Source organism: Glossina fuscipes, unplaced genomic scaffold (genome assembly GCF_014805625.2).
Source record: "Glossina fuscipes isolate IAEA_lab_2018 unplaced genomic scaffold, Yale_Gfus_2 60, whole genome shotgun sequence".
Classification (NCBI taxonomy): Eukaryota; Metazoa; Arthropoda; class Insecta; order Diptera; family Glossinidae; genus Glossina; species Glossina fuscipes.
In genome coordinates, this window is record NW_023998432.1 from 7,862,819 (window position 1) to 7,886,376 (window position 23,558).

The 23,558-nt window shown below is 33.1% G+C and overlaps 1 protein-coding gene across 1 annotated transcript in view; it reads right to left on the minus strand.

Moving 5' to 3' along the window:
* Positions 1 to 23,558, minus strand: part of LOC119637678 — a 204,603-nt gene that overhangs the window by 117,804 nt on the left and 63,241 nt on the right. Inside the window, exons 5-8 of the mRNA XM_038033873.1 lie at positions 5,394 to 5,597; positions 5,226 to 5,333; positions 5,019 to 5,159; positions 73 to 225 (exon numbers count right to left, since the gene is read on the minus strand). Of these exons, the coding sequence (XP_037889801.1) occupies positions 73 to 225; positions 5,019 to 5,159; positions 5,226 to 5,333; positions 5,394 to 5,597 (606 nt within the window). The remainder of the gene's footprint in view (positions 1 to 72; positions 226 to 5,018; positions 5,160 to 5,225; positions 5,334 to 5,393; positions 5,598 to 23,558) is intronic.

Sequence of the window (23,558 nt, forward strand, 5' to 3'; positions counted from 1 at the left end):
TGATGTGTATTCATTTTCTCCCATAAATCGCCACTTTGAAGGTAAACAATTCATATTCCAATTTTAAATTACCTGAAAACTTTCAGCTTCCGACAGCAAATAGTAAAAACAGCCAAACCAATGAGCCAGAATCAATAATATATGAATTAAATTGACGACCCGCCACAAATTAGGCCACACGGTTCTACTTTCAACAATATAATAAAATCGTATAGAACGATATACCTAATGAAAAAAATAAGTATGAAAATCAATTTGCACACATTAGTGTTCAGCTGTTTATAATTATCTTAATGTTAATTTACCGAAAATTATTCAGTCAATATTAACGTATAATACATTAATATCCTATCACATAGATATTTTGCTTTCTAAGTCAAGAAACATCTATAAGGAGAGATAGGCGAACGGATTAATTTAGGCTGGAAATAGCGCTAAACAAATGGTAGCTGTGACGCGTCAAGATAAAAGCAGTCATAGTCCAAAGTTCTATTCTTTATCTTAATTTGAATCTATAGAAGTATAATAAGAATATGTAACCTTTCGGCCTGCGGGTTGAGCACAAGAAAACAATCCGATGGACAGACAAGTTAAGATCGATTCAAAAAATGGTTGTGAATCGATCATTATAATAAAATGAGGGTCTGGTTTAAGTGTTCGCTACACTCGTACAGACGCAACGTACCCCTGCAGTACAAGTGGTATAGGGTATAATGAATCAAATGCAATATTTCTATTTTAGGTCACAAACCTTGAAAGTGATTAAATGTCTAGGAAGTCCGAATGTTATTGCTTTTAAAAAAAATGCATCACACGTCATTTTTCCCGCTTTAGGGAACAAGTGTCATTTTTCATTAGGCGATTTATATCAACACATGTGCGAAGCCAGTCGGTGAGTTTTAGGGCATAAAGCATCTTGTTTGCACTTTCCTTTCATTTTCATATACATATTTACGAATAAACAATATTTCAAAAATGTTGCGGATTCCGTAATTATTTTTTTCAAATACGCTTTACCACTTTTTTAAACGCAGTGAGAATTGGTCCATAATTGGCGTTTGGCATAAGATTCGATTATATCAAACACTGACTACGTAGGTCTATTTTTCGGACCCTACCCATATAAGGGTACTTGAGAATGCTTTAAATTTTTTCATAAAATATGGATGTGCCTTTCTTTGATCCACAAAGTTTAATCTATGCTTTAGTAAAAGGTGCGTAGGGCACAACCAGCAACACATTGCAACGTTTTATTAATGCAGAAACACCAAGCCTTTAAAAAATGCATTCACAATTATGTTTCTTTCTCACATCGTGCAATCGCAAATGTGGTACAACAGATACAGATTGTAAATGGAATCAATTTGCGGACTGTCGTATAGGCAAAACGTCAACATCAACTAAATATCGCGGATCGACATTACTAACTTCAAACATAAATTTAAATACAGATTGGTTTACTAAAGCAAAATACGTCTTTTTCAAGACCCTTAAATTCCGTTTCCGCAATTACCTCATCGAAATCAAATAGTTTTTTTTTTAACGGAAAAGTGTAGCCAAAACACTTTTCGAGTCTCTGATAAATTGGAACGGTATTTATCCTCACCAAAAAGCAAAATTTAATCAACAGTTGAAATTTGCATTTTTCGGTGGTTTTGAAAATAACAAAGGTGGTCACGGTAAAACTATTATAACTCATAAACAAGTGGTCGAAGTGGCATGAAGTTTTGACAAGTGATCAGGCGTTAAGCTTGTTTTTTCTGATGAGATAAACTAAGACAAACGTTCATTGATGCACTACAAAAGACACTGCTTGACATTAGCCTTCACTTTGACAGTAAGAATACGCTAGTATTTTGCATAAAATATCTCAAATAGGACCACATCTTTATCTTTTTTCGTAGGATAAATTAGGGCAAGCAGTGAGGAGCATAAGATCAATCGGTCATTTCTGATTCCCTGACAGACCAAGTCAAGAAGAACCTGCGATAGGGCGTTTCAGATTAGGCGCTTTTCTTGAATTAACTGACTAAATTATTAGGACAGTTTTTTGTTTATAAATATTGATGAATGGACAAAGATAAGTTTGAAATACAAAGACCATCCTCGACCACCATCACTTAATTTTTTTGGATTGCAAACAGATCATAGCGTGCAGAATACCTTTATACAGGAAAGACAGCAATTAATATACTTACAAAGCATATTTATCACACATGAGCATACATTGGGTACAAAACTCATATATCCACGGCGTCCTTGGGTAAATGTCATTATTTTAGAAAACAGCCTGATCGTACTGAACAATTAAAGGATGGCGCGGGCGCATAAAACAACTGAATTTTTCCCTCTTCAAACTGCTTTAAGACCACGTAGGAAACATCTACTCACCGAATGTCGTGACACGTACGTTGACCATACTTCGGCCCGTCCAGGTCTGTTCTGTCTATTCACGCATCATACATTTACATTTGGTCGCTGCTCTATTTTTAGGGGCAATCTTGAAATAAACTTTCATGACTCAGCACATCTTTCTAGAAGACTTATACCGACCAAATAATGTGCGTATAAATGCCTACTATTATCACTAACTTTATGAACCAAAACTAAACCATTATCGCTAGAGTAGTCCATCAGTTTAACATGAAAAAACATGACAAAAAGTAAATTTACACCAATACGTCATCTGACCGTCATTCTGACCGTCCGCAATGCCGTTACCTATTATTTTAATTTCGATCGCTCTAGCTACGCACTAGAATAGAGCAGCATTCGAAATCTTTCAATGATGCAATTCAATTTCTTTTAAGAGCTTTGTGTAGTTTTTCTTTCGAAAAAAAACGTTGAGTTCTGCTGATTTACGTTAAGCCAGAAGGCTTGTAATTCATGTTGCGCCCTCGACTGGGCAGGAAGCTGGTTTGTATTCCCATTACCATTATACTTATGCAATTTGTTGGGGATTTAAAATACGCAAAACTTCCGGGTAACATATTCTCTATACGCGAATTACAACTTGCTTATTAAAACAAATACTTGTTTTAATTATATCAGACAGCATTTATATGGCTCGCAACATTTGATTTAAAACAAACAATTTTCTGAATAAATGACGCAAATTTTTGTTAAGAATATTTATATTTTCGTCGACACTGCTTATGAAACAATAACTTAAGTTTGCACTGCGTGAATAAAGACGGAGCTTTCCTCTTATAAAATAGGTATGTCACAAGCCTTTAACTCACGTTTACAGATAAAAAAGAATTAAAGTAAGATTTAAAGAAACAAATTAAAAAAACTTGAATCTAATAGCTCACGTTCGCCTATTTTCATGAAAACCAGAAAATATTTTAATTGAATTTTCTTGAAGCAAAAATGGTGGTCAAACAGTACAAGGTCTTGGCCATACGGCGGTGGATGTACCAAAGTTTCTAGAAAATTAGAAAACAACATCTTTCCAATTTATCAATTCTGCTCGCATTACTTCAATTGCTCGCTTTAATTGCAATCGTTGTTGAGAATGAAGAGTCTGGTCATGTTGGGGCGGCTTATGATTGCACTGTCAACACAAAGGCTTTGTATGGCGTCAACCCGAGTTTGGTTATTATTTGTGCAGCTTCACCCACCTTACATCCGTCCGTCCCATCGCCCTTCCCGCTATAGTTCCCAACCATGATTCGCAATTGAAAGTTTGGCCCATAAAGTTTTTCAATGCTAATTCACCCACTGTTCAAATATTGAACTTATTTTTTTATCCATTATCGCAACACCCAGAAAAAAGCTTCAGACACGCTAAAATATATACATACTCTAAATCAATTTGAACATGTCCGTTTGTTTGTATGTGTTATTACAATATGTGTACCAAACACTACCGCGCTCTCAAAAATGAAACTTTTACGTTTGAATTTGACAAAAATTTGAGAAGTTCTCGAGCGCAGATTGGTCAAAGGAAACACTGGCAGTGCAACATGAACTGAGGCCTCTACACTTCTGGGTATTTACTTTTTGCATATAGTCTTATGCAAATGGTTCAAAACTTTTTTCATTAACAGCGATGTTATTACTAGCAATATGATAATAATGTCTGTTTTAATTTTTTAAGGATTTCATAGACTTATCAACGAGCGGAATGCGTTTTTAAAATCAAAATATTCTGAACGGAAGCGGGTGCTGTAAATTTTGATATAAAGCATCTTCACCATAAATGTTACAAATTTTTTCACAAACCTGCGGAATCAGATTTTCTTCAGAATTCTAGATAATTTTTTTGCTGCAATTATTAGCATTGCCAAAATTACGTAACGCTAAAATCATCTATAGGCAAAAAGCTACGAATTCTTTCCTCTTTAAGAAACGCAAACTATTTCACAGAAATATTAATCGATTAATCTTTTTTTTTTGAGTAACAGAGTTCAGAAATAACTAAATAAATAAAAGACTTGCCATTACTAAACACCGTCAATATAATCATCAAAAATCAAGCAGAGAGCATAAAACGTCCGATGTGTCGGTGAGGATTATCAACTTCTCCACCAATTTGAATTAGCCCAGAATGTTACTTATATTATTAATTTCAATGTACGATAATTACGTTGAGTCAAGACAACGTTCTTAACATTTTTTTTTTCAACGTGTGCCTTGTAGCGTTTTTCATTTTACATGACATCCAAAAAAAAAAAAAAACGACCAGCTAAAGAATCGAATAGAAAATTATTTAATGGTATTCACTAATTTGTTTTAAATTTTCAGTTTGCATGCAAGCGAGCGACATCCTCTATTAAAAATTTATCGACATCAACGGTAGGAATATTTTGAGAGTTTTTCAATTTGGGCTTGCTGGCTAAAATCAAAGACATACAACAAATGCTCATTGCATTAGAAAAATGAGTCTCCGATACTTAATGAAATGTTAATTGGCCTAAAAATATGTCTAACGAACTGTTCGAGATTTTAATGGTTATAATTATTGACTTCATTTACTCTTTTTAGCAAAACTAATTGCAACATCTTTTTCATACTTTAAAAAATCTCGTAAACCGCAGTAATGGTTGTGATCCCATTTTTATTTGTAAAAGATCCAGCGGTATTAAGGTCATCAAATCTAGAATGAAATCTCTGGACCTTACATAGTGACAAGCAAGCTTTTTGTCATCATATACCTGCAAAGAATTAGAGAGATTCTAATTAAAACCCGCAAAATTAATAGTATTCCCAACTCTACTCACCATTAGACCTTGTTCCAGATACCCTGTTCGCAATTGTACTAATATATCAAATATGAAAACTATATCAGTACTGACATCGCACATCAACCAAAAGCTTGACACAGATTGCTGAGAAATAAATATGAATTTTTCACCGAGAAGTTAACTGTTGGAAATTATTTGATTTACCTCCAGTTCAGGAAAACTTTGTCGAACAATTAATGTCCACAGGTTATAAAGAACACATATTGTAAGGGCCATAAGCCAATAGAAATAAAAATTTTCATCAGGATTGACGACTGACCGGCGATTTTGCAAGTAACGCCGCCTCTTTTTAATGTTCATATCAACATCACCAGCAGTCCCCTCCGACCCGGTATCCTCGATCGTTTCCTAATTAAAAGTAGAAAAAAGACATAAAAATGAATGCGCAGGCTATGTACACAATTTTCGCACTTAACCAATTAACTTAAGGTTCCTCAGACATGACACAAACCACTATCATCAATGGAATGCATTCCATTTGGTTTCATTCTTTCGTTCTATCTAAAGAGAGTCCAATCGAGCCCAAACGCAATTGTTGATTGCTGAAAAAATGCAGTCAGGTCCAGAAAAGAAGCATTTAAAGCTCGGCATATTACTCAAAACGACTAAAACAATCTGCTTCGTAAACCGTCTAGAAGCAAGTTCAAACAGCTACACTGCTACTAAAAAGCTTAGCAAGAGCAGCGGTTATCAAAGTTTGTTGCCTCACCTAAAAGTTTCAAGGGGTTTGGTTTGTTCGTGCAAAGAACTAAAAGCGAGGCCAGTCTCTTTAAAAAAGATTGAATAGCATCCCATCAGCTTGAGAGAGCTAAAGTGTTGACGAAAATGTTTTCTTCCAACTTGCAAACTACAAAGCAATTAATCACTGCAGCCGCTTGAAAGGGAACTTGTCAGTCTCAATACTCGTGAAACTCCGGGGTCAGGCGACGTATCAGCTGTAGTTCTAAAAAAATACGCTGCTATAATGTCAGGTCGCAATCTCTTTAACAAGTGCCGGCATTTTCCCAAAGATATCAGATGACCACGGGCGACATTACCAATCTCTTCAAACGTCAAAAACTCCCATCACGATTGGGCACCGGCGTAGTGTAAGTTGCGTTGTGTTTATGTATAAGATTAAGTCCGCCGTCCTATATACCGCACGACATACTACCACAACTTATCGTTCTTCAACTGCATCAATTTTAAGTCGAATGAAAATACTACTCTACACTTTCCTCATCCCCTACCTATAATTCTTCCAGACCAACACTGTGGCCACGCGTGTGAACGATATCTCCTGAACACAAAAAAAGTCAGATATTCGATCATTACATAGCTGGTGTCCGTTTACTGCCCGTTCTTCGTAATATCCATTGGAAAACAAATATATTAAAAATAATAAGCAACTACATTCCTTAGGTTAGAAACACAAAAATTCCATAATAAATTCTAATTACATAAATGCCACACAGTTTTGAGGATATTTTCAGAAAGTTAGACGTTTACTGGTAAGTTTGCTTATTATTTTAAACGGAATTTGCTCTACTCTGATCGAGAAGCTATACTGTCTGAATCAATTAATTTCAACAAAAGATTATTTCGCCAAAATTTGATAAATATTAGGACTCATAAATATACAACTTAGTTCACTCGAATAGAACTCAGGAAAAGTTCTTTTCAAAGCATTGAATTATATCTCTTCAAGTTTTCATTAAGATAACCTCTGTTAAAACTTTGAAATTGAATCAAACTGTAGTAAGCGTTAAATGAAACTTTACGAATCATCATTTGTGTGATTTTCAGGCTACTGCCCACATTTAACAAAACTACATTTCTTATGAACTGTTTCCAGTAAAAGTAATTGCGCAAATGTTCTTAATGTGCTAGTTCTAAACAAATTTTCAATTGGTTAGATAAAGTAGAGTTCTAGAAAGTGTTATAGCACAAAAGCTGTTCCTACGAAGGCAGCGAAGTAAATATTAGATCTAAAGAGCCAGAAGATAAATTCACTTAATGGGAAGTCTTTTTTTCCAACAACAGAGCCTAAATTTGAAATTCAGGCGAAACTCCAATTGTTGGATTGAGTAAAATCGGCGGGCTTAACATTTCTCGTTATAAAAAAATTTTATTGACTACATCAATCCACATCACAACGCTGCAGAGAATTTACACGCTTTACAACTTTCTTTTTCTATTACATTGAAAATGTTATGTGGTTTCGAAAGCCTTGTTCAAATGTGCAGATATGAAGAAATTGATTGAGGCCGAGGGCTTGCTGTAAGTAATGACGCTGTGAAACAGTCAGTCAAAAACAATACGACTAAGCCGGTTAAGCCAGCCGAAATTTAATTGATATTCTTGAATAATATCATAACGAAAGTTGTTGCTTCGTGAAAGGATTAATTGGTAAACCAAATTTTTTGTCCTAGATTGAATTTTTAATATTAATATTTCAAGCACTACACGAGTTTAAAATGGTCTTTTCAATTTCGTTAAAAACAATTTCATTATGATAATAGAAAGGAAAAAGAAAACATTAAATTAAATTATACTAGTATATACTTCTCTATTTTCTACAAAAAATGTTAGAAGAAGAGTAAATGAACGACATATAAAAAAAGAAGACGTATAAAACAAGCACTCTTCGGGGTATTGGCATAACCCGGTAAAAGAAGTTTGGGACACCATATCTAAAGAAGTGGGTATGTCTAATAACTATAATGTAAAGAAGGTACAAGCGGTTGAGTTCGATATTTATACTTTCCAGGCGGACACCGTTAATGTAATTTTGACGATCAGCATCTGCTGCCGGAAAGTTTTCGCATATGACCAAAAGGACTTGGTCGGTTCTCTGTACGAAAAGCTGATCACGCAAAATTTTTGACTAACGTAACGAAAAGAAAAATTGAAAGAGAGAGGACGAAGATGAAGATTAATTCGCAAAACTTTTATGATAATTGGTGCAGTACCCATATTCATTGCCTATATGAGATTCCAATTTTGGGAAAGTCTCTTTGTGCTATTGACCATATGAACTGATAGCTTCTCGATAATTCTAGTGCGCTTCATTTTAGATTAGTTTCCGCTGAAGATTTTAGGACAAATTTCATTTGCGGTAATTTCGAGGCTTGTCAGGGAAATCATAATTGGCGCCAGAAAATATTTCGAACAAAAGTTGACCTTTTTCCGTTCTTCTAAATATCTCGACAAATACCGCAAATTTTCTTTCTTATTACCTTATTCTTTAAAGCCCCTATGAAAATGAAAGAGTATGCAATATGATGAATAAAACGATCTTTCGAAGATATGGATGGCGCAATTTTATTGCAATGTGAAAAAAGTTATATTCCCTAGAATGTTTTCTAAATAGCCAGCTTTACCGAGAATTGTAATAAAAAATGTGTTTCCTTTTCAACGATCGTAATTGATTTATTATTGATAACCCTAATGTACATATCTAACATATATAACATATGTAATAAATCTAAAAAATAAAATCGATATACATATATATATATATATCTAATATATACATATAGTTACAACCAAAAGATTTTTTTGTATACATTACTAATTTAAGTTCTTTTTAATTTTTGTTCACAAAGGGTACGTCTTTTATTTTATTTTATTTTACCCATTTGTACTTGATATTCAACTAAAGAAAATTACAGTCGAATTCAGTGCATCTTAATAGAAAATCTTATACTAATTGTTTTGAAACTAGTATAGAATAAAAAGGAAGAGAAAAAGAAGAATAATAATAACAAAGTAAGTTTAAAAATAAATTAAAAAGTTAAAAATAATAATTCATGTATAAATAAATAAAAAGGGAGAAAAAAAAGGAAAAAGAAGCATGTACACAGCTAGCACAGAGCACACTCGCAACAGATCCAGATTGCAAGTGAACCCTTAAACCATTGCAAACATGCATAAGCTTGGCAACCAACACGTTAACAACACAATATTACGACATAGGTAAATCGAGCATATTAAGCAAAGTTGCTTTATTTTGCTTCACTTTTGACGCGTCGTTACCAATAACAGTAGTAACGCTTTCATTGTCATTATATGTATGGGTACAGATTTATATCCTTATGTAATAGTTGCTCGATACGCCGTATCATTCTCTGAAACGTCTGCAAAGCACAACCATACACAATTTTGTATTTTTAAGTGATTATGGGCTACGCTATCCATATACAAAGGATGTAAGTATGTGGCAAATATAATATGTTTTCCTTTCATTGGTTTTTGGAAGAATTGAAGAATATTAAATTTAATGTCCATCAAATGCTCCGATTGATTTTGATGCAAGTTTTCATATGAACAAATATGAAGAAATTTTTTATTATTGAAAAAAATTATTTGTATAAATAATTTATCTTTATCTAATTTATTTGTTTTTAATTTGATTTACTGACACATATATATTTCATATCAGACATATTCTACAAAGCGCCAATTATTAGACATTAACAAGAACGCGCCAAGCTTCATCAAATAACGTTCGACGACTTTTATATCCTTAAAGACCTAACTTACGATCGATTGAATGGTTTCATTGAGGGATTTTTAGATCTTGACAACGGGTCGAACAAAAGTGAAATTGCGTCAACATGTTTATTTTTTATGGCCCGTAGTATAATCAGTAACTTGAAATTCGTTTTTAGTTTGTAAACCACCAACCTCAAAATTGAAAGTTCTATTTCACGAAAATTTAGATTTTGTTAGACGTTTGGGAATAAGAGTCAAGACTATTGTGGGTGAAGCAGGTACATCAAACATATCAACAACAAAACAAACAGAAGAAGATGCATAGATATGTTTTTCAGGGTATAATACGCTATATGCATATATCTCGAAGAAAATACCCTTTTAAACATGTTTTACTTTTATGATCAGGTGAGACTTCAGCAGGCAATCTGTAGGAAATTTTCAGATAACATAGCAATTATAGCGCAGAAAAGTCTTCTTTACAAAGAAATTTTTGAAATTTAAAATTACCATTTTGAAGTTACATATAAAATAAACAATTCAAATCGCTTCAGATAAGGTTAAGGACCAGTTTTTCACATTATATATATATTATAATTAATTTAGAGCCGATAGCCTGTGTTGCTAGTGCTCAATGTCTCTTTTTTTAGTCTAAGAATTCAATTCATTAGTCTAAAATTAAAATAATAATAATAATATAATTAATTTAGCAATAAAATTAAATTCCAAGACTAAAATTTTAAAACACCAGCATCTAGAGTTATCAGCTTTATTGAAAACTCTACCGCGCTTGAGATTAGGATCTCAGGACAGTTGCGTTGCTGACAGAGGCGATCTTTTCTGTCCTTTCTACTCGGCCGCTCAGGCGTATATATATATATATATATATATGTATATATAATATATATTCATTTATTTTTTCATCGTAATCACATTATAATTGTTTTGGTTGCTGTATTATATTTAAATTACAAAAAGTAATGGAGCAGATGTCATATCAAAGAAGTGGGTAACTTCAACATTGCATAGAATATAAATAATTAAATACTTATGTATGGAAATGTGCTATACAATGTATGGAGATATGCTTTATTAAATAAAGATAAATTATTCCTATAATACAAATTTTTTGACTTTCTTTACATTTTTTTATTTTTTTAAAAATTTGTAAAAGCATTTGACCAACACATAAAATTTCGAAATCTTCAATGTAAATATAATAAACGACAAAGCGGAAACAAATTACATTTGCCAGTCTGTACTTAAACATAGATATATGACCGGAGAATTTATGCTTAATGGGTGGGTAGGTAGATTTGTCGGACGTACATGCGGATGATCAGAAATGGACATCGGACATAGAACGAACGAATGTTTTACATACAAGCATATGACTAGTACAATTTGCTTCTTCTTTTTTCTTCTTGTCGCACGTTATAATTGATAGTGTAGTGGGACTAGGCTCGGGTTGACATTACAGTCTCCTTGGTACGTTACAACGTTCAAAATAAGAGACATTTTTTTGTTCCGCTATTCTTGTTAATCTTCTTGACCGCTGAGTTTCTCAGCGTGCTTTTGTTAGTCTTCGTTGAATTCGTTGAGGCCGTTAACAGTTCTTGGTTTATTTTTCGAGATAATACACTTGTCAGAGCTACGAATGTATGCTACTGCCTTGTGACGAAGTTTTACAATCTTCCTCCTAAGACCATTTCCTCTGCGCTCATTATGGTAATATTTTCGATTTCTCTCGTTTTGAAAAATAAATTCCTCCCGCATGAATTTTTTCTACTATGCACAATGCAGCATGCTCACCTACTTTCGATAAAAACACTTTGTCAGAGTTTGGCGGCTTTTGTTAATCTCAGATAACCATGGTTTGTGATTCCATAATTGACCAACGGACAGTTTTCTTTCCGCCAGATAAGTGTCAAGGTCTTTTTTATGTGGTTCTACCTATTCCAGGCATCCATAACTGTCTTTAACTTTTCTTTCCTAGCGTTTCTTTTACGCTGGAGGCAATATAGGTGCTTGATATGATGTTTCTTCTTGTTCTTACATGAATTTCTTCAAATTCCACTGTTATTACTAAACCGTAGTAGATGATGTGCAGAGTGATTCCTTTAGCCGTAGCTGCAAAACTTTTAGTTTTGTGCCAATTATAATATCTACATATTGTTGGATCTGCACCTCATATGCCTTCACGTCTGTGAGCGTCTTCACTTTAGGGACACTTCCCATATTATTAACTTGTAGCCGGACTAGACAACTTTTTCGAGCACTCCTCGCGTAGAGCCTTATTTTAAAAGGTCTTTACGCAACTGAAACTATGTAAGTTTCTCGGCAAAAGTCGTTTAGTAATAACATTTCGACATTTTAAATTAGAAAAAATTTTGATTCGGCTTAAACCATTTTTCGAACCGCATATTGTTGTTCCTACGAAAGCTAAATCTTTATGGGGTAAAAATGTATAATTTTCAAATTTTACCGTGAAAGTTCGATCATAATAGTTAATTGACATAGACATCAACCTTACCGAATTCGGGCCAATCACCTTTATTTTCTTTTATACCAACTCCTATGAGGATTCACATTAACCTTTATTTGCCAAAAACGCCTAATTGTTAATATATTATTATGAAAATTTGTTCATCATAGTAATTTGATATAAAAATTAAATAGACTATATTTGAACCACACGAGTCTATTACTGTGATCCACTCCCTATGTGATTTCTCCTGGATAGTAAGTCCTTCGGGAAATGTTGTAGTTTTTGATACTTTATGAAATACTTTATGGTGAAAATTGGTCCATAGTAGCAAATTAGAAACAAAATTAACGGTAAGAAATTTGGACCAAATAATAGTATCTCTTAGACCTTAACATCTGTATAGACCTTATCATGAAAGGCAAACCCTTATAGGAAGAGAAAGTTTAATTCGCCGCTTTTACGACGGAAACTGAGAATTAATAAAATTGGTAGGAAGTAAATTCAGTGTGCTAAAGTTGGATGAGACCATGTGATGTTTTGAACATTTTCCAATATGCGGGCTTTCACGAAAGTATGCTTTTGCATAAAAATAATTTGTAATTTTTGGTGTATTATTACCAAACCAAGTGAATAAGTGTGCCAGGCGAAGTGCTGTAGGACATGAAATAGTCTTTCTTACCCGACTATAATATTCTTACAAGTTTTTTAAATCCTCATTACTCTCTCCCTCCTCTTTTTGTTTATTATCGGGAAACTTTTCTTTATTTTAAGTTGTCTTCTGTGTATTTATTCTATGGCGCATGCGGGAAAGCAGAGAAAATATTATTTTCTTTTATTACAATACTTCCACAATTTTTTGGGAAGTTCCATTTCCAGAACAATTCGGCAGTTTTCATGCGGACTCATTTTTTCAAATATGTGATTTTCCAAACAATAGATTGGAAAAGGTGAAGCACAGGTTAATTAAATTCCAATCGAAAACTGATTCAACCAAAGTTTTTCTCTTATTACTTTCGTCTCTATACTTTACAGAAGAATATGTTTTCATTTTAAATCTTTAGTTTATTAGTACGATTATTCTATATTATTAAAATACGAGGGAACTGATTAATGGAAAGTGAGAAAATCGAATAATAACGTTATATTATCAGGAAAGAATACTTTAGCAAAGAAAAAATTAATTTTCTAAAAACTATCTCTAACTTCATATAAATGACACTCAGATGAGCGTAGTGGTCGGAGCATTCCCTTAATTCGTCAGTTTTCTCCTTCTTTTGTTTATTCAAAATAATATATCAATTACATTGCTGAGGTAATGTAAGTAAATCATTTAAGGGTGGAATGGAAGAATTACGAAAGTGCATGAAAAAAAGCTTGGTAGTTTTTGTTGCTGTTACCTCGAAGCGGTATGTACTTAAAGTGAGATTAAACATATGTACATAAGTATGACGACAAAAATATTTTATTACGTATAACCAGTTTGGCTTGGCAAGCTTTCCAATGCACCTCCTATTATAATCATGTACCATGGAAGTGATATTATTGAGGGTGTTGCCCGTATGAAATGTGTCAGTTTTGCGGACAGAATAGTAATCTTATACAACTTGCTATATATTTAATTTAAATTGTAATTGCTTTGATTAAGTTAAAGTTAAGTTAAGTCATTTGTGATCTCGCTTATAATGAGTTAGGGGTGTCGTCTTGGTTCTTTAATTTCTTCTTGAGCTACCATTGAACAAAAACGTCCATATATTGAATTTTATTACTATATATACTCTTGGGAATTAGGGCTCCTAACAGCCACTGGAGCAACGTCTAAACGCTTATCATCATTGTTAACAAATAGTGAAACTGTTGGGAAACTGATACATTTTTATATAAACCTACTGGCTTAAAGCAGCAGCAATATACAAAATGCAGCAACAACAATTATAGTCACTGTGAAAACAATTGAATTTACAATAATATCACCAATAATAATCATCAAGTAGACTAACGTGTTTATTTGTGTCTGTTTATGTAGTTGAAAGTAATTCACCACTGAAAAAGTTTGAATCCAGTACATAGACTTCAGCGCGTAGCGTACGTACGGGAAAACTAACATCTCGAAACAGTGATAGTGCCATCATTACAGTTGATTGGACATCTCAAATACCAACATCGAAGTTACACTGCGTTAGATCCAACTTTAATTAGTGATTTTTGGTTGTATTTATACATAGTCTTTATTAAATAACTGTAAATAATCGTATTCCTATTTTTGGCTATTTGTGTTCGTATAGCTTGTCAAGCGTTGCTCTACCTTATATGCTGCTAGTATCGTATCAGGGTGTGTGAATAAGCAGAAATTTAAATTAATAATCTTTTAATCAGATCCTTCTAACTGGGTAACGTAGAGAGGGCCGATAAAATCAGAATAACTTGTTTACAAGGCAACTGTATCTTGTTGAGCAAAAGCGGCGGCCAACATAGGGCTTATTTCAATGGTGTTTGATAGTTTTCCACTAACTTGATTGAAACTAATAACATTGTTTTTACCCTGTCATCTGGTAATATTATTGATCAATTATATATTTTTCAGATGTCGCCTCATGACTAATGCATCGCTATTTTAATTGATTATTAAAATATCTGGCTATTTTCATATAAATAATTTTTGGATTAATTTATATATAACACAAATGTGTTGTTTTTTTTTCGGGTGTAAACTCATGTGTTCGAGAACTGAGTGAACACAATTTGGATTTGTTGATCTTTTGACGTATTGCCATTGTCAAACCAATGTTTTTCCCAGCCTATCTACTTCTCTTTGTATCGTGCATAGATGAATCGAAATTTTATTTTAGGATGTCTGACGTGGTGCAGTATTTGGCTTTGTTGGGTTTATTTGTAAATGGTTTTGGACTCAGGGTTGTGTAACTGTAATATAGACTCAAGTCATCCACTATTTACTGTGAACCGCAGTTGAGTTAGGTAATGCTCTATGCTCATTCGAGAAAAGAAGTACAATTTTGGACGAACGTTACTTTTCAGTTTACCGGCAAACAATTCGAAGACCCTAAAAGTTTTCTTTCTTTTCAGTAACTTATATTTCACTTATTTTGTTTGGATTCCCTTATATCATCTTTAAAGTAATATATGCATATTTGTTTTTTTCTACTTATATTTTACCATATTTATGTTATATATCTGTACATTATATATATTATATATATTATGTCATATTGTTAATCCACTGAATTATCGCATTTATCACTACATATTATACGTCAGTTCAACATTTCAGTGCAACAAAGATCTCACGCTTGATATTTTGAACCAAAAATCTGAGTCAAATACGCAACTTAGAACGAATATACAGGCTACGCCATCACAATTGCCTGCTAATAATGTATCAATTTCAATGATAAAGTCTCTCATTATCGAAACTTTTATATCGGAATTAAAATAAATACTGCTCAACGTCAATCAAATTTTGGTAATTTTTCAGTTCCCATTGTATCGCTTCCGATATCCCTTAGACCACCCAATAATCCTTCATATTAAGATTTGAGCCCATACAAAGTGTCCAATATTAAAACCAGTTGACTTTTAAAGTTTAGTGGCAATGAAAAAGAAAGGCTTGACGGTTAATAATTTTTTGTATCGATTCCAAGTTCTAACTATACAGAGATTATGAAAAAACTTTGAAGTTTTATGCCGCCACTTTCACAAAATATTTATGGAGAAAGCATTAGATTGACATTGGAGATACAATCATAAGGTTCAGTTTGTTGAATGGGATAGCCTGTGCTGTGATCTAAGAATTCAATTTAGGGATCGACATTTAAGAGAAATGACTTATGGTAGCCAAAGTTACTTGAAAACTTTTGATATATAATGTAACATTATCTTGCAATTATCCGATCGACTTGAAATTTCTATATCAGAATTGAAAGGAATTTACGCCCAGAAATTCGTGAGGAACATTTGCATTTCGAAATTACATCTCCAGCTTGTTTAAGAGAATTTGTATTAAGGCATAAGCTTCTAGATGAAGAGCTAAATAAATCTAGGTTCACCAAATTCAACGTTCGCAATGTTTCTGAAATTTAAAAGGGTAAGCTTTATGATGATATTATCGATGAAATTAAAACAATGACTTGTCGGAAGAACGGCCATGGCTGCAAAGACTGCCCAGCTGATAGACGTGTATTCTGTTATGATTGTGCCACTTCTTGAAACCAAATTGTCTTAAATGTAGCAACACTCCACAAAGCTTATGAGCAAATTCGCTGAATCTTCCGAGGGCCCCAAAGGCGCATTAATTTAAACACGGCCTGTCTCATTCCAAACAATTCCTACAGCGGGTTCCAAAATTTCATTGAATGGTCAGTCCGAGATAATTCAATTAGACAATCATGTTTCCCATAGTGCGTGCGAAAACTTCCCTCATAGGATTCTCAAACCTTATCACGTCAGTTTGCTTGAATATAATAAGACCAAAGACTGAATTTTTAACGAAATCTTCTCCGTTCTTTCGATTTTTAAACGATTTAAACGATCCATCACTTGATTACGTCGCTTCTGGAAATTTGTTTTAAACAGTAGAAGATTATCCTGTTGTTCTGTTCTGACATCCGACTATTTGTTTCTGTTCAGTTGTTTGCTCAAGATGAAGCAGGTCTAGTTGATGCTGGTTCTCTGTTCCAGGTTTTGCTTCCAATTATGCAAAAAGTTTTCTTCAAGGAAATAAATACCCTTAGAAAACATTTATTGTATCTTTGAAAACGACTGACATGCTGCATTGCATAACCAATGATCTTACTTTTAAAAGTAAAACTGACTTTTTTGATTATTCCATTTCTTCTAAGGAATCGATTTCGTTGGCACCTTTGACCTAGTCAAAGATCCCTCTTGTGAAAGTCTAAACACATCCTCGGTTTTTAGTTGTAACGAGGTTTCTTTCTTAAAAAGGAAGCCATTCAATACTGAGTATTTCACTGATGCATACAATTTGGGAAAAGTTGATTCGCTCATCATTAGGGGTTCTATTCGGCAAAAAATTGTTTTTAATTTGCACATTGAGTTCTCTTTAAGTAAAGTCAGTTTCGCGCTTGGTTTCATTAAGAAGTAATTCAAAGAACTTAAGGATCCTTACATTACAAAAAACCTATACATGTGCTTAATTAGACCAATATTTCAGTATTTCGGTTGTGTGGTCTCCTTCCTATAGGTGTTATGTAGATTCAATTCAATCAGTTCAAAAGCAATTCTTGCTGTTTGTCCTTAAGAATTTGTGTTGGGACCCGCTTGTCTCTTCGCCTCCTTACGATAATAGGTTGCTTCTGTTGTCCTTACCGTCACTTAATAAACGTGGATTCATTATTGGTATCTCCTTCTTGACTAAGTTAATTAAAGGTACTATCGAGTTGTTTGCAAAAATCTAAATCATGTCTATCACTTAATCTCAATATCGAACTCTTTAAATTCTATTAAAGCAACTTTGCTTAATACACGCGATTTGCCTATGTCCAATCTAAACTAACTTGTAATATCAACATCTCCTTATGAGTCGGAAATCAATTCGTGTTGGTTACTGTTATCGGTTGCCAAGCTTTTGCATGTTAACAATGGTTTAGGGGTTTACTCGCAACTCGGATCTGCATCGGATGAGGCTGTCCCTCTGCGCTAGACGCGCACAGGTTTTTTTCCTTTTTTTATTTATTTATACATGAATTAATTTTTGCTTCTGTGTTTTTCTTTTCTTTTCTATACATCTTTATGCTAGTTTTCGATTATATATAAGACTCACGTCTAAGAGTCTATTAAATTCGGCTATTAATTTATTTTAGTTGAATTTCATGTGTAAGTAAATACCTGGGACATATAATCGGTCATGGAAATATCCAAACAGATCCTGATAAACTTTGCACCATTTGTGGCTATGCTTTGCTGAAATCTGTTCGCCACTGATGAAAATTTTTAGGTATTTGTGGTTGATACCATCGTTTCGTGCGTGATTTCGCATCTCTGTTCACCCCCTGGGCTGATATGTTAAAGAAGAAGAAGAATTACGAATTGTCAGAGGAAGCAAGGCTTTTTTTGAACATCTGAAAGTACAACTATGTTCTGTAGCGTTATTACGGAGTCCAGATTTCACTCGCCTATTTTCTTTACAACGTGATGCAAGCTAATTTGGAGTTGGCACTGTGTTAGCTCAAAAGAAAAATAATAGAAAAAGAGGTTCCTATTGCTTATATGTCTTATAAACTTTATGGCGCTCAAAGTAATTATTCTGCATCAAAACAAGAATATTTAACAGCCTTTTTGGCTATCAAAAAGTTCCGACCCTATAAGGAAGGACATGAGTTTGAAGTTATTTTAGATTCTCTCATATGGTTAATATGTTTAATGGGTCTATACAGTCGGCTGGCTAGATGAATAGTTAAATTACAACCTATCAATTTCTTAAATAAGCATCAATTTCTTAATTGTGCCCGATTCATTGTCCCGTGTTCATTTCGAAGACGTCCAAGAAATTAATCGTGTACACACGGATAATTGCCTTTTAGAAGAATTGACCGCAATATGTTTCGTTAAGGAACTAAGCGCACGCTAAATTGACGCATTTATCTAACATTAGTTATATAATGGGTTCCATCAGTCATCTTACAAATGGCTTAATTAAATTCATAAGCATCCATTGAGCGCACTTGGAGGCATCATTAAAACCATATTTAACTTAAAATCCTATTTTTATTGGGCGAAAATGGTTAACCAAATTTCAGAGTTTGGTCCCACCTGTGATGTCTATAACCAAACGGAAGTACCGAACCCAGTTCTTAGGTCACCTATGGGCCAGACAACAATTTATGTTCGGGCTTTTGCAAAGTTATATCTCCATTTATTAGGTCCTTATCCGAAATTGGTTTTTAATCATATTGATGTTATTACGGTTCTCGATCATTTGCGGAAATTTCACTTTCTCTAACCTATCAAAAAGCTTAATACCCAAAATATAGTTGCTTTTCTGGAAAACCGTCTTTTTCACACCTTTAGTGTACCTTAGTCAATTAAGTCCCATTCAAGTCGTCCATTAGAGTATTGTGGTGTTCGTCATAACTTTACCGCCTTTTCTACTCTGTTAGCTAATGCGAACTGACGAGTAAATCGATCCGTTTAGCACCCATCACATCGTACATTAAACTCTCTAAACGAGATTAGGATGAAAATTTATCGGTCTTTAGTTGAACCTTGAAAAGGCAAGCACAAATTTTTCTTCATACTATGTTCTGCTTGGAAAAAACAAGTTAACTAATAACAAACTTTATGGGGCTATTTAATGTAGCCCTAAAAAATAATTTAGTCTGTAGCTCTATAGTTGGACAGACCTTGAGGACTTACAGATATAACCCGTTATAACCCCTAAAAAAGATTCTCATAGATTCCTGATATACTGGTCATGTGAGCGTGTTGTTCATATGATATGCCAACTTTACAGGCAGAAAAATCAATTAATCTTCTAAGCCTGCCAAGCGATCGTGTGTAAGCCAGCTGCAGAGAGATTTTGAAATAACACTTCTCAATCAATAAAAGGAATTTTTTTAATGTCCTGTGTTATATTATTCGATTTGTTAAAAGACCTGACTCAAGCCCGATTGCGTAATTCTTTACCTTCTTGCATCCTTAGATGCAATTTGAACCTCCCATTCTTCAATCGTTCAGCCTTGTACATAATTAGTGCTGGAGTTAACGTATATCGGTCATCCCTCTAAAACGCAAGCAGATCAATAAGTAAACAATACTACTGTAAAGAAACTAGTAAAAAACGTTCTTAGATTAATCACTTCATATAATTCATGCTCTGAATTTATATTCGTTTCCTGGTTGTCCCCGTAAAATTTGATGATATGAATTTCTTCATAACTTTTTCTTAGATTCTTCCGGAGGTGAGTGTCTTATAATATAACCAATAGACCAAGCGTGTAGTGCTAATTGTTTACCCTCGAAAATAAAAATACTTAATAAATACAGTGATTATAAAGACTACATTATACGTAGAAAATCTTTTTATGGTGAACAGGGACTCATAAAAAGAAGATCTCACAGATTGTCTACAGAGATCTGCAAAAAAATAGCGCTCGATTATTTAGATGATAAGATCTTTATTTTAGAGGATAAAATTTCCACTTTAGCGTAGGGAAATTATAAAATAAGTAATCAATAAATTAATAGATAAATAACAATGTGTAGATAATATGTATATATGAATAGATGTAAAAAAAATTGTTGAATTTTTATTTTATTTAGATTTTAATATTTACAGCAACAGTAATAAAAATATTAATAATAATAGCGAACACTTTCGTTTGAACTTATACATTTTTATCGAAGTAATTTAATTTTGTTAACCCATGAATTATGAGTTTCACCCAACCCTAGCCATTTGAAAGAAAATTTGCTTCTCTTCTTCTTCAATATCTTTTCCTCTAAATAGGCATTCCTGCCACAACGTTTTTGCATTTCATAAAATTATCCTAATATTTCAGTCTCCATGTAAAGAAGCGATCGCTCCCTTACGCTTATGCATATATATAAAAATACTATTCTCACACTATTCTCACATACATATACACTTATACTTATACTTATATTCATACCCATCCACCCATGTGAACTTCCTATTTAATTATTATTTTGAATAATGTAAACTAAAATTTACATTCCTGAAAAAAAAAAACAAATTAGGCAACAAATACAAAAGGTCTTCTTAAACAATAAATTTCCTTGCAAAGAACGCCTGGAATTAGCACTGACTATACCCCGGCTATAGAACGGGGAACCCTGACGTGAAATCGTTACATCCTTTTAATGCTTAATAATGTAAATAGCAGAATTCGTAATTTTTATTTAACTAAACTGAAGTATTTCGGCGGTCCAGCTCGGTTCATAGCCTTTAAAAAATATTCCTTTAAATTCGATAATTCCATCATAATATCCAACTTTAAACTTTGATTTTGGAATGGTTTGCGAAAGTAATATACACCTTGTAATATCTACCTCTCGTTGTCTTTTTTGACTTCATTTGGTTTCGTTTTTATTATTCTATGATATATATTAGTGTATTTGGCTAGTAAGGTTTGAAATAAGTCTATCCATTTGTGCGGTTTTCACTAAACATTACCCGCATTAAGTTTTCTAATATTTTTTATTAAATCTTTCATATTTGGAGGCTTTCATATTAGTGTATGTGCGATAATTGTTAGTGTAATAATCTTTCATCAACTCTTTAAAATCTTGTTTAAAAAATTCCTTCCCTGATCTGCCTGAATATTCTTTGGAGAGATATCTCTTCTTTTTAATACCTTTCTCATGGCCTTAACTATCTGAGTTGAACTTTTAGATTTTACTGGTTGTGCGAAAGTGTATTTGGAAAATACGTCAATTACAACCACAAGGTATTTGTAGCCTTTATTTAGTTTTTGAAACGGAATTAACTCAGCTAAATCTAATTTCCAGATATCATTAATTGCTTTTTGGATGAATCGGAAAGTTTTTTCCGGTGACCTAAAGATATCGTACAATTTAAACAATTTAGCGAGTCAAATTCGTCCCGAAAATTCATTTAAAGTTAAGAGAATATATAAAGACGTGACCATTAAACCTCACGGTTATATATTAATGGACCTTACGCAAGGCGTAAATGATTTATTAAGATACTAAACGAACATATTTAATTCGAATTTTTGCTATTGCTTTTCAAAACCAATAATAACAAACTAAGAATAGCTATACTGAACTGTTCTGACGATGATTAATCAAAACTTTGAATGAGATTATTTTTAACACCATAATTGGAAACAATAAACTAAAAAATAAGGATTTGGAGGCTTTAAATACGTATAAAAAAGGACTTCGATTCATCGAGACCATAAACCAAAACGCGACCATAAAGTCCAAAAGGAAAGTTTTTGTGCAGAACAGTGGGGGCTCTTGCCTATAATTTTAGCGTGGCTATTACGTTGATTCATCCGAAAATTGTTAGGCAATGTTCAGTAAATTTAATTCGAAACTAAATAAAGTAGTTTTACTATACCCAAACGCATATGCTGTAATGATGGATGACAAATATTCAGCGCAACATATTAATAGAAAGTTATTACCATATTTCAAGATCGTCTCTCTTTCAGAATATAAGAAGTGGATCAAAATTGAACAAGAATTAAATACTAATCTTAAAAGAAAATTGGAAAAAGAAAATTTTGATAATGTACCTGAAATAATATTTTCTAAAAATGATGTAAAAAATGCGAAAGTTCACATTGAGAAACATGAAATTCCTCTAAAAACCGTAAACAATGACAGCACATTCACTAATAGCAGAGAAAAATTGGAAAGTGACTTGGACAAAAGTATTTCGAAAGATGAATTGAATGACGCCTAAAAAGTACCTAACCAGAAATACAGGAGTCACTCCACATCAAGTAAGCAAACAACCTGAAAAACCTGACAGAAACCCGAGAATTCAGAGACCTACTTCTCTATATAACAATCGATTTATTGATAACTTAAAACCACGGTTGATTTGATTAAAAATGCAAATATTATCAATTCGAATAAAAAACAAAAATCGGTTGAGAAATCTCCAATTCAGACAGGTGAGAGTATTTATAAAAATGTATATTTCCATCAACGTTAAATCAAAACTATTACAAACCAATTTTGAATTCATGCAGAAAATTTTGACCTATGAACTACATGGAGAATTTTTACGTTGCTTTACATTATGGATGGAAAATATTGGAAGCACAATTCATAAACGAATCATATAATTATTAATCCTGGAGTACTCATAATAAAGTACTCCAAACAAAAGCAGCTTTATATCCGTCCAAAATAGTACAAGTTAAGACGTTCGCTCTGTATCGTGGAAGTCATACTCTATCATTAAATAATATCGTCATAGGACAACTTCCAACATTTTTAGCTGTTTCTATGGCTTGTAGTAGTGCTTATTCAAGCGATCGACCAATGGATCCTTTCAAGTTCGAACATTTTCAAAGATTTAATTCTTCAGTAAATGGTGTTCAAATATTCGCTCAACCACTTGAATTCGTTTATTCAGCAGCAAAATTAAGACAACCGGAGCTAATAGCTTATATTCAAATTAGACTGAATCAATCACTCAGATCATGGTCCTCATATAAAAAAGAAACTTTTTGATAACGACTGTTTTATACTAGCATTTGACCGTTGCTATGGTAAAAACCCCTTGAAAAAATTTTGCAATTTTTTAAATAGACGCGTATACATATAAAAGGCAGCAGATCAGAAGATACTTTTTAGGCACTTGTCATAATTAT